General features: G+C 44.1%; 1 protein-coding gene across 1 annotated transcript; it reads left to right on the top strand.

Annotated features, from left to right (window-relative positions):
- The first annotated feature begins 1,977 nt into the window (after positions 1 to 1,977).
- Positions 1,978 to 15,468, top strand: TGM7 (transglutaminase 7). The gene is made up of 12 exons (XM_004687547.2): positions 1,978 to 2,089; positions 2,803 to 3,048; positions 3,581 to 3,699; positions 5,248 to 5,376; positions 5,463 to 5,640; positions 7,997 to 8,135; positions 9,341 to 9,444; positions 9,866 to 10,108; positions 11,269 to 11,595; positions 12,019 to 12,179; positions 14,914 to 15,047; positions 15,243 to 15,468. Exons 1-12 carry the CDS (start codon positions 1,978 to 1,980, stop codon positions 15,400 to 15,402), a joined length of 2,052 nt encoding a protein of 683 aa, XP_004687604.1. The 3' UTR covers positions 15,403 to 15,468.
- Positions 15,469 to 18,266: the final 2,798 nt, after the last annotated feature.

Below are 18,266 nucleotides of genomic sequence, written 5' to 3' on the forward strand. Positions count from 1 at the left end.
GGTGATGGGAAGCCCATGGGGATTACAACTGAGATGGAAAAAGGCACAAAATGATGTAAAAATAAACTATTATATTATTATAAAAATTATACTTGCTTGTCCCACATGTGATATATTATGATCTTTTCTATTAAAAAATTGATCATTTTTCTCTAACTTGATTTTACAAACTTCTAGTGGATTGAACATCATGTTTTTAAAATGCTGTTAAATAACTCCAAGGCCTCTATCTCTGGTATTACCCTAAATTTCCCAGTTTCAATAACATAATAATTAAGTGCCCAAAGTTACATCAAGAAGTTTAAAAGTTTTGTACTATTTGTGATTCACCTTTGAATTTACCTCAGGCAAAGATTGTTTCTAGGAGGACAGTTAAAGGGCCATCAGACAAATTTTGTGTCCTGTCAGAGGTTTGCAAATTTGTGGGAAAGATGCAAATATAAAAGCTGGATTTGACTGTAGACAGTGAAGGAAATGAAAACCCCCAATCCAACTTATTCATGTGAAGAATTAATATGGTAACAGCTAGTTGAAGAACTGTACTGAGTTCTCTACTCCTCATGGCTCAGTTAGCCAGGAAGAAAGTTCTGGCAACACTCCATTTGCCTCTGACTTAAATCCTAAGGCTTAGAATCATCTTGTTACCAAAGACTAGGGCAAAGACATGGAAGGCAATTTAACCCATCCTACAATGGTGAGATAAAGAAAGCATTAGGATGAAATACTTAGGATTCCAAAATTCTAGACAGGTAGAAAAGATGGGCTGAAACTACCAAAGTAAACTCATTTAGCAAAAACAAAGAACTGATGTGGCACTTCAAAATGCAAATGGCACAAAACCTGGCTGAGAGCAAACTTGACATTTTGCACTGGGAGGTTGTTTGTCAGCATCTTTGACCTCTACCCACTAGACCAATAATAGCAACCAGTTGTAACAACCAAAATGACTGCAGACATTTCTAAATGTCCTTCAGGGACATTTCCCTGAAGTGATTTCCCTAGTTGAGAATCACTGAGGTAAACTGATAAACTTACTAGAGAAAAGAAAGAAATAGTGGATTGTTGTCAACAGTCAACGCAACAAACATCACCAGCAAAATTGGCCAATGAAATTGGAGATTGTAGTATTAATAGGTACTAAGTAACTCCGATTAATCTGAGCAAATAGTGCGTACCTTGGTGGACTTGGCATTCTGTTAAGGTCTTTACATGTGAACCGTATGGAGTAGGAATATCATTGTCTTCATTTTTCAGCTGAGGACAGACAGTGATGTCAGATATATTAGGTCATTTGCTTAAGTTTTCACAGTGGAGTGGTGAGAGCCCATAGGCTCCCACCATGCTGAGAGTTTAAAACTGTGTACCAGGTGGACACAGATAGGTGCTCTCCAGGAAGCAGTGTGTGCCCTCCTCATACACCTGGAAAGCCAGAAATAAGTAATCCTGACCCTCCCACATCCAGCATCATAAAGCAGGGACTGGCCTTTGGTAAGATCCCAGTTGCTAGTCAGCCTACCGACTTAATTTACACAAAATTCTAATATGCTTTTTTTTTTTTTTCCTAGCAGGATACTAGAGTAATTTTTAGAGAGACTGTTAAGAAAAGTAGCTAAGACAAGGTGATGGCAGACAAGAGATCATCTGGAAATTCATGTTTCACCTTCTGGATCACTGTGGATAGTGGGGTGGGGGCAGATGCAGAGGTCTTCCTAGTTCTGGGCCAGGCTGCTAAATCACCCTCTGAGGTTGAGATGTGAGGCCAGGGGGCAGAGTGGCAGGAGGGTTAGATCTGAACAGGAGTCTGACCTAGGTGAGAGCCAATCATCACAGAGATGATCAAAAAGTGTCAGGGAATGCCTGGGCACCGGGAGCCACAGCTGGGCAGTGACTGTCCCCTCTCCCCCAGTGGAAGCTTTGGTGCTCAGCTCAGTCAACTTGCAGAGATCCAAGAACAACAGGGAGCATCACACAAAGGAGATGGGCCTGAAGCGGCTAATTGTGCGCCGGGGCCAGTCCTTCACCCTCCGACTACATTTTGACAGACCCTTTCAGCCTGGGTTCGATAATATCACCTTCGTGGCTGATACTGGTGAGTTTGACCAGCTCCAAAGGGAAGCTCGTGGCAAGGTCCCTGCTGTTCCTTTCTGAGCCATATTCCTCCTTTTCTCTTAGGAACCCTCAGGCCTGATTAGTGCTATTAAGGAAAGATTTTTTGTCCAACTTGGCAAATCAAAGTTATGATAACAACCAAGTTTAAATACACAACAGGTAATTGGGCCAACACACATTTAATCCTATGACAGAACTTTAGATGAGTACTATTAGAGTCCCATTTTACAGATTAAAAAAATACCAGAGGGGCTCTCCTGGTGGCGCAATGGGAAAGCACCACATTATGAAGCTCTCCGAAGCCACTGCAGCACAAGTTTGATCCCCACCCTGGAGGTGACCCACATGGTGTGGCAGACCTCGTCTGACCCACCCGCTGCTCTCCTCAGCAGTGTACTTCGTCGATCTGCCTGTTCTACTACCCACTCTGTCTCTGGTGAATCTTCCCACCCACCACACCTCTGGCCTATACCCCAGCTCTGTAAGCATAAATAAATCTTAAAAAACAAACAAACAAATAACAACAACAACAACAAAACCAGAGGCCCAGAGATCTTAAGTGACTTATCCAAGGACACTGAGTGACAATGAAAGCCTTAAACCAAAAGCAGGGAGGGGAGGGTCCTTCAGGTCCCACTAGAATCATGTCCATGGATTTTGAGACTGACTTTGGGGTCATTCTCTCCTTCACAGGACCAGAACCCAAGGAGAATCTGGGAACTCGTGCCACCTTCTCCATCACCCAGGCCCGACAAGGAAATGTCTGGAGTGCTTCTGACTTCACCATTCACTCCAATTCACTCTCTGTCTCCCTTTACACACCAGCCAATGCCATCATTGGCCCCTACTTTCTGAAAATAGCCATCAGTCGGGGCCAGGGTCACAGCGTGACTTACCCATTGGGGACTTTTATCCTGCTCTTTAACCCTTGGAGTGCAGGTATGAGTTGCTTATGGTTGTAATGCTGACCGGATCCATTGGGAATGTTCTGTGAGGCTGTGGTGAGAAAGTCCAGAAGATGAAATGCTATGTGTATCTATATACAACATTACATGCCTTGCGCTCATCAAAAATCATCTTTACAAGGCATTTTTCACGGCATGATGAAAATGTTCATGGTGTGATATTAAGTGAAATAGACTAGGAAATGGAACAAAATGTGACCTTAATTGTATTTCATACACATGCAGAGACAGAGTAAGTGGCCAGAATATACACCACAAGGGAATAGTGGAAATGAATGATTTTCATTATCTTCTTTCCATCCTCTGTACTTTCCAAATCTCTACTTTTACAAAAGAGAATCACTACTTTTAAAATGCAGATGCCAAAAAAAAAAAAAAATGCAGATGCCATTGGCCTCTGAAAAATCACATGGCAGATTTTACGGGGCTTTCCTGCACAGTACTGTCATTATTCTTTTCAACTTTATCACTGTTTGTCTCTTGGTTTGGGATTGTGCCCTGCTCAGAGGACGATGTCTACCTGCCAAGTGAAATACTGCTGCAGGAGTATATCATGATGGACTATGGCTTTGTTTACAAGGGTCACGAAAAATTCATCACCCCTTGGCCCTGGAACTACGGGCAGGTAACACTCTCACTGGAAAGTGGGCCAGGGCGGGGCTCCTGAAGCTGGGCCTTAGACAACTGTCAGCTTTTGGAAGAGCCACCAGCAACGTCAGTATGTAAAGTGCTGGGTCAATTTCCCATCTAGTGAGAGGAGCAAGAAAGGAGGGAGAGATGCCTTTCCTGCTTAGCTTTTATCTTGAAATAACCCGAGTAGATAGGTTATTTTAATGAATCTCTGTGGACCTCTCAGCTCCAATAGTGGTCAATTAATGGTGAGTTTTGTTTCATCCACACCAGGGGTTTACAACCTATAATCCATGGGACAAGTATGGCCCTCGCTTGGTTTATGTCCAGTCCATGATAAAGAATGACCTTCATATTTTTGAAACATGATTTCAAAATATGTTTTCTGATATGTATATTAGGTGAAGTTCAAATTTCAATGTCCAGAAATAACATTTTTTTTGGGACACAGCCACTGTTGTCTGTTTAACTGTGGTCTGAGGCTGTTTTTATGCCACACAGTGGGGTTGAGGAGTTGAACTAGAGACTCTATGGCCCATAAAGCCTATTTACTATCTGCTCCTCTACAGAAAACATTTGTTGACCCCCAGTCTATATGCCCTGAGGCTTCATACTTCATCATTGAATTTTTTAGTCGTTTACAGGTGTCATCTCATTTAATCTAGTAATACTTTCAAATATAGCTCTAAAAGATAATTACTGTAAAAAATGTAACCACAACCCAGTTATAAAATGCACAATTATTAGTACAATTCTTTAATATCTAGTCTATATGCAGAGAGGGTCCTTGACTCTGGCCAATTGTCTATTCTCAGCCACTATCCACAGCTAGTGTGGTTTTTCTCTCTTCCTCCCACTGCCATCACAGCCACTCTCCACACTCCAGGAGGGAGAGTTGGGGGGAAGCAGGGAGCCTTGCTGAGGAAGATGTTTCCCTGTTCTCCAACTGTAACAACTTGTATAATTTTTTGGAAACAAATACTTGTACACTTGGGAACCAAAAGGGCTGCAACATGTCACAACTACATGTTATATATATGTCTTGAACTTACACTGGTTTCTTTTATACTCAAAACATCAGCGCTGACGAAACATCAGCACTGAATTTGTACCTGATTTCAAGACTCTTCTCCCTCTCCTCACATACCTGTTTATGTTATGTTAATCTATCTGATCTTTTCCAAATACCACAAGTCCTCATATATGAGCTCCTTATGATCCTGTCCATGGTACCCAACATGCTCAAAGGCCTGACCAACTCCCCTCCCTGTCTACTTTACCCCCAAAGCCCATTGGCTCCAAAAGTCTCTTCTGACCTCTTCAGTCAACAGGGGCCTCTCATCTCTCCAAATTTTGTTTGCATTTTCCCCAACATGTTGATTTTTAATAACTTGAGTCTAATATCATTCCAGTTTGACTTAGACACTCTTGGAATCTGCATTTTGAGCAAACACCATCCTTAGAAGTCTGTTACCAACTTGAAGTTTTACAATTCTAGCCAGTTTTACTCTTCTATTTTGTCTTTCTTGAAATCACTTGCAAGTTTGAAGAGGACATCATAGATCTTTGCTTTGAAATTCTGAACAAGAGCCTGTACTTCTTAGAGAACCCATCCAAAGACTACTCCCAGCGCGGTGATGTGGTGTACGTGTGCAGGGTGGTGAGTGCCATGGTAAGGACAGGAGCTTCCTGGCCCCATCTGAGACATTATCACCTTCTCCCAGGCACTGTGGAAACCTACATGCCTGTCCTTTGCAGATCAACAGCAATGATGACAGTGGCGTGCTGCAGGGTAACTGGGGAGAGGACTACTCTAAAGGGGTCAGCCCGCTGGAGTGGAACGGCAGTGTGGCCATCCTGCGCCAGTGGTCATCCAGGGGCGGGCAGCCTGTGAAGTATGGACAGTGCTGGGTCTTTGCAGCTGTTATGTGCACTGGTGAGTGAGCAGGAGATGGGAATGCAGTCACTCATTTCATCTTCACAATAAACCTACAGTGTTACTGTTTTCACATGAGTTAACTGGCTTATCCACAGCCCCACAACTAAGGAGTAGGGGCAGTTGGGCTCCTAACCAGCACAATCTGCAGACCGGAGAAATCTTGCACAAACAGAGCAACTAGGAGGGAGTTTGGCCTGTTGCAAATCTCTTTGACAGAGCAATTAGACTATTAAAGTGATCATCTGCAGAGAGGAGCATTATGGTTTCAAAGTGGAGGCAGACTGGCTTCTTTCTGTCTCCTACTCCGGCATCTCAGCTCCAGGAGAGCCTGAAGTTTGGACAGGTTGGAGTACAAACAAATGGTCTAGAACCTCACCTGGGCCATGGCAACTCCCATATACTTCTCATAGAGATTCTTGAGGAGTTACAATTAGAAATTTGCTAACTACTCTTAAGGAACATAGTGTCTTATGCATTATCAGTTATATGCAACTTAGTGCAACTTGTTCAGATGATCTCTGAAGATGATGGAAAGACAAAAAGTCGTGGGGTGCTTGCCTGATTCCCCCATGTAAGGCCAGAGTACCTTCCACTTCCAATTACACTGTGGTGCTAATTCAGATTTGCTAAACTAATGGGGTGAGACTAAATTGAAGAACGAGGGAACACAGACAGGGGCCAAAGACTAAGTTCCAGGTATTTTTGAGCGGGGCAGCATAATTTGGCAGTAGGTGCTACAGACCAAGGAGAGGTTTACATCTGAATGTTTCACTGGAAAATGCTCAGCACAGGATTAACATTTAATAGCCCCAAATTTGCCTCGGGCTGAGAAGTCTCTGACTAGGAAGGCTTTAGGAGGCAGGTCTCAGGCATCCTCACTTCACTGTCTCTTCTCCACTCCCAGGCCCTAGAGTTCAGGGCCATTGAGCAAAGGGACAACTGCTCCTGCCAAGCTTCTCCTTGCAGCCCTGGTCTGACTCTCTCCCTGCTAAGGAAATGTGAGACACCAAAGCGCGGTGCTGGGAGAAAACAGGTGATTGTGGACAGGTAGCTCCTTTTGGGGCTAGTGAATGAATCAAAACAAAAATATTGGTCACTTTATTAGTCCTTTTACTTTTCAAAGAGTTGTAATCCTCTCAGCAGCCTTGTTAGACACCACCTGCTCCTGGGCAGGAAAGCCCTGGTAGAAACCTGTCTCAACTCCTCAAGTTGCTGGTGGAGGTGGGCAACTATGTTCTGAGGTCACCCCTGGATTTTGGCTTGACTTCACCTTGTCCTTGGCAGATGTGTGTGTATGTGTGTGCTCTGTGTGTGTGTTAATGACGGTAGTGTAGTTTCTGCTTTGTGTGACTAGATCTGTGAAATTTTTGCTGTTTTAAATCCTTTTAACACTACCCTAATACACCACTAGAGGGTACTGTTGCTGCTCCATGTAAGACATCAGTCTTTGCATTTCTTTCTGTAAGTCTATTTTCTTTTTCTATCCATTCTCTGATTTCTTTCTTATCTCCTCCAAACCCCTTGACTTTTAATAGAATTATAGAAGAATTATAGATAAAGAATTTCAGAAACAAAAGTAATTTCCCCTCACAAAATTATTAAAAGCTTTATTTACGATTGGAATCATTCAACAAAAAAGCAAAAGCCAATGAGCCTGAAAAAGGAACTAAGCTGTTGTCTAGCATGTCCTCAGAACATTCAATACCTCAGTAGCTAAGCTGCCTCTGCACCTGGCTGGCATGACAACAGTGGCTCAACATACACAGCAGTTGCACTAACAACAGCACAAATTTTCCCCTTAAAATTTGCCCAGAATAAAGCAAGAGAACAAGGGGAAAAGTATAAACTCTGCCAAAGTAAGTGTATTTAAATGCTGCATGGGCATTGTTAACAGTTCTCATCTTGTTACATACAGAGTCTGACCTAAGTCAAACTAAGTCACAGCCCAAGGACACACAACTTTTCCTCTAAAACTGGCCACACCACAAGCCTACAGCTTTTCATATTCTTTCTAGTTAACAAATGTTTTTGGTTTTCTGTTTTTAATGTGGAAAGCTGTTGAGTGGGAAAAGCCCTAATTAATCCATTGACTTATTAGTTGTTTTAAGTGACCCTCAGATCATTTATTTCACCCAGTGGGATGGAGACCATTAATAGGGCAGGTGGGAGGCAGGTTCTGGACCTGGGTGTGGAGCGCTGAGGATGGAGGAGTTACAGGTGTGGATCCACCAGACTCTTGGCCCTCCAACTCTCCCCTCTCTCCTCCAACTTCAATCTAGGAAGAGAGCATGAGGAACTAATGATTCTGCTTGAAATGAATTCAATGATTTGTCCATAATTTTTCTCCCTTTAGTAATGAGATGCTTAGGTGTTCCAACCCGAGTGGTTTCCAATTTCCGTTCTGCACACAATGTGGATGGAAACTTGACCATCGACACCTATTATAACCAAACTGCAGAAATGCTACCACTTAAGAAACGTGATAAAATATGGTAAGTGGCTTTCTCTCATTTTTCTGCTCCATTATAGGTAGGAAAACTTTGACCTGGCTTTTTCTGGCCTCGAGAAAATATTGCCCCGTACATAGTTGCTGATGCCCAGAGAATAAATCCCAAGCCCAGGAAGCTGTTCATGCTCATCAAATCTAACTCATTTCAGAGACAGGAGATCACCAGTTATTCTGAGGCTGGCAACCAAATGAATAGTTTGGGGATTCTCTGAATACTGACCTCAAAACCAATATTAATCTTATTCTTTCTTTCTTGACTCTTTCTGTGAGGCCCTATCAGGGCAAAGCCTGATATTGTGTGTGTGGCAGGGGGAGAGGGAGTGCTCCCCTTGTGAGCATGTATCTCTGTGTGTCCCTTTATCTTTGTATATCTAGTCTCTTCTGATTCTTCTCTCCCATTCTCCAATCCCAAATCTCACTTCTTGTTTCTCTTTTCCAGCCAGTTTCTAGGTAAGGTCCTTTGAGTTGTGTGAAAACTAGCTGCTGTCCTTGGAACCCTCTGTCTCTGAGCTTCTAGAGGACTGAAACTTCTCTTATTCAATATACATTGGCAGCTCTGAGAAGGATATATCACTTATGTACAACTCTTGTCTGTGATGCATAATTGACTCTAATAGGAGAAGATGTCAGACAGGCTCAAAACAGGACAACTCTGGTACAAAAACCAAACCAAGACTATGTTTGACAATGTCAATGGAATAAAACAAAGGCTGAGCATCTGTTCCAGATAAAAGGCCACTGGAAAACTAATAGAAATATGTGATCCTTAATTGGATCCTGGTTTCAGTGGGAAAGAATACCATTAATTGCTAAATTAATTAATAAAATTGAAATATAGACAGTAGACAAAATGTACGATATTAATATTAAATGTATGAGGATGATAACTGTAGAAGAGTTATGTAAGAGAAGATCCCCATTCTTAGGAAATACACACTAAAATACCAAAAAAGAAGAAGAAGAAGAAAACATAATCTCCATATCCACATTGAAAGAAAGCCAACGATAAGGCAGATGGGCAAAATGTTATAGATGAATTGGGTATATGGTGTTCTTTGACTATTTTTGCAACTTAAATATAAGCATGAAATTACTTCCAAATAAAAATCGAGGTGGGAAATAAAGAAGAATGATAGCTAGTTAATCCTACCAAAGTCTAAGTCCTTCTCTCCTTACTCCTTTCTGTAGGAATTTCCATGTCTGGAATGAATGCTGGATGGTTAGGAAAGATCTCCCACCAGGTTACAATGGGTGGCAGGTCCTGGACCCCACTCCCCAGCAAACTAGCAGTGGTGAGTGGAGCCCACTGTAGGAGGGTCTGGACTCTGTGGGGAGGTTGTTCAGGGTGACTGACCAATGATCAGGAGGCCAGAAAGAAGAGGAATTATTCCTACTCCACGCCCCCCTCCCCCAAGTTGTTACAGAGACGATTCTGGGTCAGGAGTGTAACTTTGCTCTTGACATCGGCTAACCTGGGTAAGTCACTGCACCTCTAGCTGTTTCCTTGCCTGTTGATTAGGGAAGATGATGGCAACTGCCTCTTCACATGATGGCTGAAAGGAAAGGATGAATTAATAGGAACTAGAGCACCCTCATGGATGAAGGTCGTTCATGACGCTGCCCCTCCTTATCTCATGCCCCCTCTCTCTCTGTCATGATTGCTGTTCCAATAGCAGAGGTGTTAACTGTCCACAACTCCTGTTCCCTGCACAGGGTTGTTCTGCTGTGGCCCTGCCTCCGTAAGAGCCATCAGGGAAGGGGAGGTACACCTGGACTATGACACCTCATTTGTATATGGTGAAGTGAATGCTGATGAAGTGATTTGGCTCTTCGGGGATGGTGAGGCCCAGGAAATCCTAGCCCATAACACCAGCTCCATCGGAAAGGAAATCAGTACCAAGATGGTAGGGTCAGACCAGCGCCAGAACATCACCAGCTCCTACAAGTACCCAGAAGGTGCATGTACCCTGGGGAGTTGGGGGAGGGAGAGGGTATAACTTTCATTGTGTGGCCTCCTTACTGGGATGGCTCCCATGTTAAAACAATTGCCACTTACTCGTGTTATCCTCGCGGCAAATTCCCAGGGGTTATCTGGAAACTTGGCCATGTGGCCATCAGGTAAGGTTGTTGGACTTAGCAAATAAACATACTCGGTGCACAGTTAATTTGAATTCTAGATAAATGCAGATATTTAATTGATACATGTCCCAAACTTGTACTAAAAATTGTTTATCTGAAACTCGAATTGAATATCCTTTGTTTTTTTTTGGTGACTCTATCCTAGAGTTGCCATATGTTATGACCCTGACTGGGGTTGGCAGCAATGGCAGAAGTGGACACGTGAGGAGGGAAAGGGCCCTTGGGGCTGTAGAAGGGAGTAGACTCCCCGTGGAGAAGGCCAAGAGGGTGTCTGGCTGCCTGACTGTAAATCAAGGTCCTGCTAGGTCCTAGCTGTGTAACTGGTCACTTTCTTAGCTTCCATGTCTCCACTTTCTCTTCTGTAAAATGGGTTAACAGTACTTCAAAGGGCTATCGTTAGGGCTAAATGAGTTAATACTCACAAAGTACTTGGAACAGTGTCCCTGGTTCATAGTAATTATACTGGCAAAGTTCATGGCTTAGGGTAAGTTGTGGTTAAGCCTGGATGTTGAGTGGCCCCCAAAGGCAAGAAATGAAGCTCTCTTTAAAAGATTTGAGCATATGTTTTTGAAGCATGTATTCTGGGAGGGAAAAGAAACCTCTGGCTTTGATGACTATGATAGTGATGAAGGTGGCACTATTGATGAGAAAGAATATCACTGGGTGATTTTATTCACCAAGCCATTTGGCCCAAATTTTCAGTAATTCTATGTGTGAGACAAACAGTATCCCTAGATTGTAAATGACAGCAGTGAGCACTGAGAGATTAAGAGACTGTAATAGAGCAAGCATTTGAACACAGCATCAAGCAACACTAATCTCCACATCCTCAACCATGAAGGCTTATGCAGTTGTTCTTGTAGTTGGGGCTTCTGGAGAGGAGCTGGGAGTTGCTGGATGGCTTGTTTTCCACAAAAGGTCATTGCTTTTCTTGAACCTTCCCCACCACTGTCTTTCCTGTGTCTTCTTCCTGCCAGGATCCCCTGAAGAACGGTCTGTCTTCCTGAAGGCTTCCCGGAAAATTCTGGGTCCCGAAGAAGTCTCTTCACCCTTCCTGGATCTTTTGGGGTCCAGGAATTTTAATAATCACCCAGCACAGCTGCAGCTTCACCTTGCCCAGACACCAGAGTGGGGCCATAACCTGCTACTGAAGCTGCTTGCTTGGAGGGTGCCGGACCAAACTTATATGCATGGCCCTGTCACACTGATGGTGCACTTGTGTGCACAGGCCCTGCTGCACAAGGGTGGCACTCGGGAGCCCCTGTGGAGGCAAAGAATGCTCTTGAACCTGGACTTTGGGGAGAGTGAGTATGGGGCAGGCCAGGGAAGGCAACTACAAGGGCGGTTTGGGGTCATGAATGAAGCTGGCTGGCTTGGCCAGATCACCAGAGACCCTCACATCCCCAACACACACACAGAGCAGTGAAGCTGCTGTTGGTAGGAGGTGGAATGCCACATGTGATACCTCTGATGCCATCCCACCAGGTAAGACAAAGCAATGACCTCTGGGGCGAGTGTGCTGCATGAAAACACCAACCAAGTCTCTCTTACACGCACTACTGATACAAACACTACTGACACACACACTATCACTCACACATTCTCTCTTACATTTTTCCCCTTTTCACATATGCTCCTTCCCCTGGCTCTCCCTCTTCCTCTCTCTCACCCCCTTTTCCTTTCCAAGACCCATTCTCCAGACTCAAGATGCTTTTGTCTGTGCTTAGAGATAGAGAAGTCGCTTTTGCTACCCTACAACAACTACAGAAACAAACTGACAGATGAAAAGCTGATCCGCGTGTCTGGGATCGCCGAGGTCAAGGAGACTGGGAGGTTCATACTGGTCCTAAAAGATATCTCTTTGGAACCTCCCCACTTATCTATTAAGGTAAGGCATGTGCTCAGAAATGGGACCCAGGGGTCCTCTGACTCATTCAGTGTAGAACCTGGGGGGACCAGACACCACCCAAGCCTTGGACACTAAATGATGATTAAAGTGCAATATTGTGTGGTTTCTGCTCCACTCAAAGTGCAGGGCAGGACATGAAGTCTTCCCAGAGGAGGTGACATTTACAGAGGATGCACAGGAAGACATGGTATAGAGAACAAGATTGAGATAATGGCATTTTAAATGAGGAAATAGCTTTGCAGAGGTGACCAATAAAGGCAGTGACTAGGAGATAGAGAAAATTGATTTGAGAGTGACCCAAGGTCAAATTCAAAAGGTGGCTGCTGAAAAGATGGGGGTGACAAGGAAAACAAATGAAAACTGAGCCTCAGATTTTGAGTTCAGAGACTTGAATGACTATTGAGTCTATTACATGAGGAAGGAGTCAGATGGAGGAAGGATAAATGGGAGGAGGACAGGGGTGTTTCCCATCTCCTATTACCAGAGTTTTCTTCCCTTAAAACCTCCTTCTCTACCTGTCTCCCTTCCTGGCTTCCTCCTAGCCTACTCAGAAAGATTTATCTATTGCCTAGATCAAACCTGGATTTGTGACTGGAGTACTCATCAACAACATACCCCACTCCTACCCAGGATGAGAATTGGGTGGCTCTGTATCATAAACAACAGGCTGCCTGATAGTCTTCCTCTGGGGATACCATCAGGTTGGCAGGCCAAGCGATGCCAGACAGCCTCCATGGTGGGGAAAACAGTGGGCAAAATCACAAGCACAGACATAAGTCTGGTACTGAGGAGAAGGCCGTGCTTGTTATCTGGAGCTCTGGTCACAACAGGAGCCAATGCAAACACACCAGCTGCCAGGCTATTAATTAGTTCCCATCAGTAGGGAACCTGGGGGAGATTTGTGTAACTATGCTGGATTCCCGAGTACTTTTAATTGTTCTACTTTCACATCTCCACTAGAGTACAAAGGGCTTGATTCTTTTATTTGAATTCCAGAGAAGTCAAAATGTGTTCTTCCTTCTCCTTGATTCTCTGGTTAAGCCAGAACATGCCTCCAAATGAAACAGGTGGTCAGGCTTCATTTGAGCTCAACACTGTAGGTCATGTGAGAGCACTCTGCCAGGCTCAGGCCCCTAGACGTGAGTTTGACAGAACCTCTCCCTCCCACTCAGAGACCAAAGCTGTGTTACCCGGTGACACAGACCTCAACTGTGATGTGCTAAATGCACCTGGAAAAAATCCAGAGTGGCTCTGCTGATGTAAAGGAAGAAAGAGCAGCACAGGGCAAAGTTGGGGTCTGGGACATCTGGGTCAGGTCACAACTCTGAAATTAACATCCTGCGAACTTTTTCTCAAGAATGACACCACTACCAGCATGAAAATGTCACACATGACACTTTTTTTCTTATCCCTGGGCCAGATACTACTAATCAGTCTTGACTCTGTCTTGGGATCTTCTTGAATATAGCATTTATTTTTTGTTTGTTTGTTTTTTATTCTTACATTGTTGTTCATTTCTGTATAATACTTGATTTCTCCACTCAGGTGTAAACCCTGTAAAATCCCCCTACCACATCACCTGTAAAATGTTACCATAGTCCCTTGTGCTCTCTCCTCCCTTTTTGATCCCTCTTTCCCTTGCTGTATGCCTCAGACCTATGGTTTGTCTGTAAGGTTTGCCTTGTTCCTGACCCATACAATATTTTTCTTTTCCTTCTGATGTATTTTGCAGAGCATAATTCCATCCAGCTCCATCCATATTGCTGCAAATGGCATGAGTTTGTCTTTCTTGATGGCTGAGTAGTACTCCACTGTGTATAAAACACATCTTCTTGATCCAATCATCTGTTTTGGGGCACTGAGGTTGTTTCCTTATCTTAGCTATTGTAAATAGTGCTGCAACAAACCTAGAGGTACAGATTTCCTTTCTATTAGCCATGACTAATAGATTGGAGCTGGCACTTAAGTTGAATGTACTTGCTATCCTAGAGTAGATAGTAAACAGATTTGAACCTGGTGCTAGTTTTTGACTGTGGTGGCTTCCAAAAGTATTGCCTTTTTTTTTTTTTTTAAAGATTTATTTGTGCATACAGAACTGGGGTACAGGCCAGAGGCTCAGGGGCGGCAGATCAACGAAGTACACTGCTGAGGGGAGCAGAGAGTGGGTCAGGAGAGGTCTGACACGCCATGTGGTCACCTCCGGGGCAGGCGGGAATCGAACTTATGTGCAAGCGGCTTTAGATTCTCAGTGCTGTGCTTTAACCGGCTGCGCCACCAGGGAGGGCCGAGTATTGCCATTTTTAAAAAAAGATTTATTTATTTATGCTCACAAGAACTGGGGTATAGGACAGAGATGCAGGGAGTGAGAGGATTAACAGAAACAGAGTGGGGAGCAGAACAGGAAGATTGATGAAGTACACTGCTGGGGGGAGCAGTGGGCATGTGAGTCCCCTGAACTTGAGCTGCAGTGGCTGTGGATGGCTTCATAGTGCTGTGCTTTAGCCTGTTGTGCTACCAGGGAGGGCCCATATTGCCACCTTTTAAGACAGGTTAGGGTATGTGTTAAACTTGTATTCTGGCTCATATTCTTTCCAAATGGCAGTATCTTAGCTCTACTTCAGTCCCTTCTAGTCACTAGAGGGATCAGGGAGTGAGGTTACTGAACTGTTGTGCAGAAATGAGGCCAGTTGCCCATGAATCTTTCTCCACACAGGTGCCTGAAGAGGCGGAAGTGGGCAGGGTGCTGAGAGTCCACATCACCCTCACCAATACCCTGACAGTGGCTCTGAATAACTGCTTGATGGTGCTGGAAGGAAGCGGCCTCATCAATGGGCAGATAACAAATCAGTAAGTGCCTTGGGGTGGGGGGCATAGGATGGTTCTTAGTCTCCTAGATGGTTCCTCCTTCTCCCACCTCCCTACCCTCCTTGAGGCTGAGCTCCAAAGTATTGGGGGGTGGGAGGTGCTTACCCCCCAAGAGAGGAAATCACCCACTTGAGCACTTATTCCCCAAGGCTCTACCAGGCTCTTTTTGACTTTCAGCCTCGGGACATTGGTGCCTGAACACAACGTCCAAATTCACCAGAACCTCTACCCCAACAAAGCTGGGACCCGCCAGCTACAAGTACTTATCACCAGCAATGAGGTCAAGGAGATCAAGGGCTACAAGCACATCTTTGTTGCTGAGGCTGGCACTTCTTGAGCCCCATCTGATCCAACCATTGCCTTTCCGTCCCCTTCCCAGCCCAAACTTGCTCTTGTCTACCCCAGAAGGTGTTTTCTTTGCTCTTTCTCTGTCCTCTTTTCAGTTTATCCCAGGGTGAAGGAAACACTGTGAGAACTACTGTGTGTCTTGGGTAGAAACAAGAAAGACATCTTTACTCATCACTGGTGTTCTCTAGTCTGTGCTAACAACTTACTTATTGCTACGGGCCACTCCTCTTGACTTGGCTGCTAGTTGTGTGGCTGGGCCCTCCCTACTCTTCCTGTCTTCTCTCTCTCTCCCTTTAAGTACTCTTATCACAAAAAAAGCCCATCATAATCCCCTCTAAATCTGCTCTCTGTAATCAGTCCTGGAGCTTTTCACTTACACTGTTTTAGCCAACCTGGGGGGAAATGTGGAGAGAGAGGGAGGCCTGGATATGCTGAGAGGGCAGTGATGGGCACCACACTGAGCAGGCCAGAAGCTGCCCAGCAGAACTTCTCCACTGTGGGCCTGAGAGCATCTGGGACAGCTGGGAGGGGCCATTCAGGCCAGTTCCCCAAGGAGACTAGGAAGTACTTCATAGCTAGCTACCCTCAACAACTGGCTCTCACTTTTCCTAACCACACCTTTCCCTCCTGGCCCCTCACCAACCCTTCCTACTCATCTTTCATGCTCTCTAAGCCTCTCTAATTCCTCAGCCTCTATTGTATTATTTTTGTTGTTTTAAAGACAGAAGTCCCTTTTTATATTTTCTTCCTGTGATTCTCAAAATCATTTATGCTCATTCTAGAGCATCTGGGAAGAGAAGAAAAATAAAAAGAAACAAAAGAAAAATCACCACTAGCTCTCCCATGCACAAGAGATCTCTGCTAAACTCATGCCATTTGCAGCAATATGGGTGGCACTGGAAGGGTTTATGCTCAATGCAATAAGTCAGAAGGAAAAAGACAAACAGTGATGGTTTTATTTATATGTTGAATACAGAAGGGTCAGACAAAGACAAACTTTAAAACCAGCCCATGAAAGCTGATCATAGATCTTAGGCATCCAGGAGGTGAGGGAGAAGGGTAATGATGAGCACTGGGAGAACACCATGGTCTATGGCAGAAAACTATGGGTATATTGGTGGCAGAGAGCTACCGTGATCACACCTGAGGGGAGAAACCCTAGACTGTCAAAGATTAACAAGGATGTAAAACAAAATTACTAAATTAAAAACATCAAAAAATAAAAGTCAAAATAAAAAAAAAAGAAGTCTCTGTTAACAATCTCTACCATATTTTAGTCTGGTCACCCCTTTGACTCTTTCACTATATATTTTAAAGTTATCATTACATGGCCATCATCAAAAAGTCAAGTGATAACAAGTGTTGACAGGATGTAGAAAAAGGGATCCCTTGTGTGCTATTGCTGGGGATGTAAATTTTAAAAGTTATCTGCACCCCCATGTTCACTGCAGCACTATTCACAATAGCAAAGTATGGAAACAAAAGTGTTAGTGAATGAATGGACAGAAAAAGATGTGATACAATGGAATCTTTCTCATTCTTGAGAAAAAAAGAAATCTGCCATTTGCAACAGCATGAATAGGACCTTGAGGGCATTATGTTAAGTGAAATACGTGAGACAGAAAGACAAATATTGTTTGATAACACTTAATGTGGAATCTAAACAAACTGAACTCACAGAAGCAGACAGAATAGTAGTTACCAGGTGCTGGGGGTTAAGAGTACTGTGGTGATAGGCAAAAGGTATACACTTCCAGTTAGAAGATAAAAGTGTTGGGCATACAGCATAATGATTTATAGTTAACAATATAAACACCAATATTGTATTAGATAGCTCAGTGCACTTAAGGGGGCAGATCTTATATGTTCTCACCACTTTCAACCCAAAAAAGAAATGATCATTATGTGACATGATCCAGATGTTACCTGAGCTACAGTGCTAACCATATTGCAAGACATAAATGTACCAAAGCAACACAGATTACACCCTAAATTTACACATTTTATGTCAATTATATATATGTAAATTTTTTAATAGAAAAATAAAGGTATCACTACAAATTGACACATATTCATTATGGAAAATTCACAAAATCCAGAAAAGCAGAAAAGGACCATTTTGTGGGTTACCAGGCCTGGGCCTCCCCACCCGCTCAGTGAATCTGCACGTTCATTTGTCATCTCTCACCAACCCACTGCCCTCCTCTGCCTCCACTCTGTTTTTATTTATTTTGCTTTCACACAGTCTGCTTTGGGCAGGAAGGGCAGGAGCCTGTACAAAGTACACTCCACCCTGTCCCCATTAGGCACCACTGAGCATTTCCGTGGGGCTTGGTCACTGCCGTCACTGCTGTGTTCCCAGTGGCTCCCAGCCTGCCTGCAGGACACCTGCACCTGGGCTGGCTCTAGCAGAAATCTGAAACCTTGCTCCATCTGTCCAGGGCCCTGGCTTCCTTTCTTAGTCATTGCCCCACCTGCCTGGGTCATTCTAGTGGTGACAGTGGAGGGGAACAGTGGGCAGGTTTCCTACTGGGCCTTATGAGGCCTTGGGGGTGGTGGGGGGGGGGGATGTGGATATTAACCCACCCTTGTCTTCTCAGTCAACCTTTCAAAATCTTTCCTCACCCCTGACCTAAAAATTGACTTTAAAAGCCATAACTGGTAGTGTTCTGTTTCTCCTTCTTTTTTTTTTTTCCACCTAAGGAAGCCTGTTCTGCTTTCTCCCCACCCATCACTCCCTTTCTGGACCAGATAGACAATCAGAGTTTCTTTCTAATTTTGATACCCCCAGGCCCAGGACAGTGGGGCTCATACCCCCTGCTGGGAGGTTGATGACTGGATTCTGAGTGACCC

Source organism: Condylura cristata, unplaced genomic scaffold, assembly GCF_000260355.1.
Source record: "Condylura cristata isolate star-nosed mole 26May11 unplaced genomic scaffold, ConCri1.0 scaffold00023, whole genome shotgun sequence".
NCBI classification, from domain to species: domain Eukaryota; kingdom Metazoa; phylum Chordata; class Mammalia; order Eulipotyphla; family Talpidae; genus Condylura; species Condylura cristata.

Excerpts from the sequence above, each read along its gene's own strand:
- TGM7 (XM_004687547.2), top strand. The coding sequence starts at position 1,978 with ATGGGCCTGAAGCGGCTAATTGTGCGCCGGGGCCAGTCCTTCACCCTC. Across the intron at positions 2,090-2,802 it reads CACCTTCGTGGCTGATACTG|GACCAGAACCCAAGGAGAAT; the intron begins GTGAGTTTGACC and ends TCTCCTTCACAG. Across the intron at positions 9,445-9,865 it reads TCCCCAGCAAACTAGCAGTG|GGTTGTTCTGCTGTGGCCCT; the intron begins GTGAGTGGAGCC and ends TTCCCTGCACAG.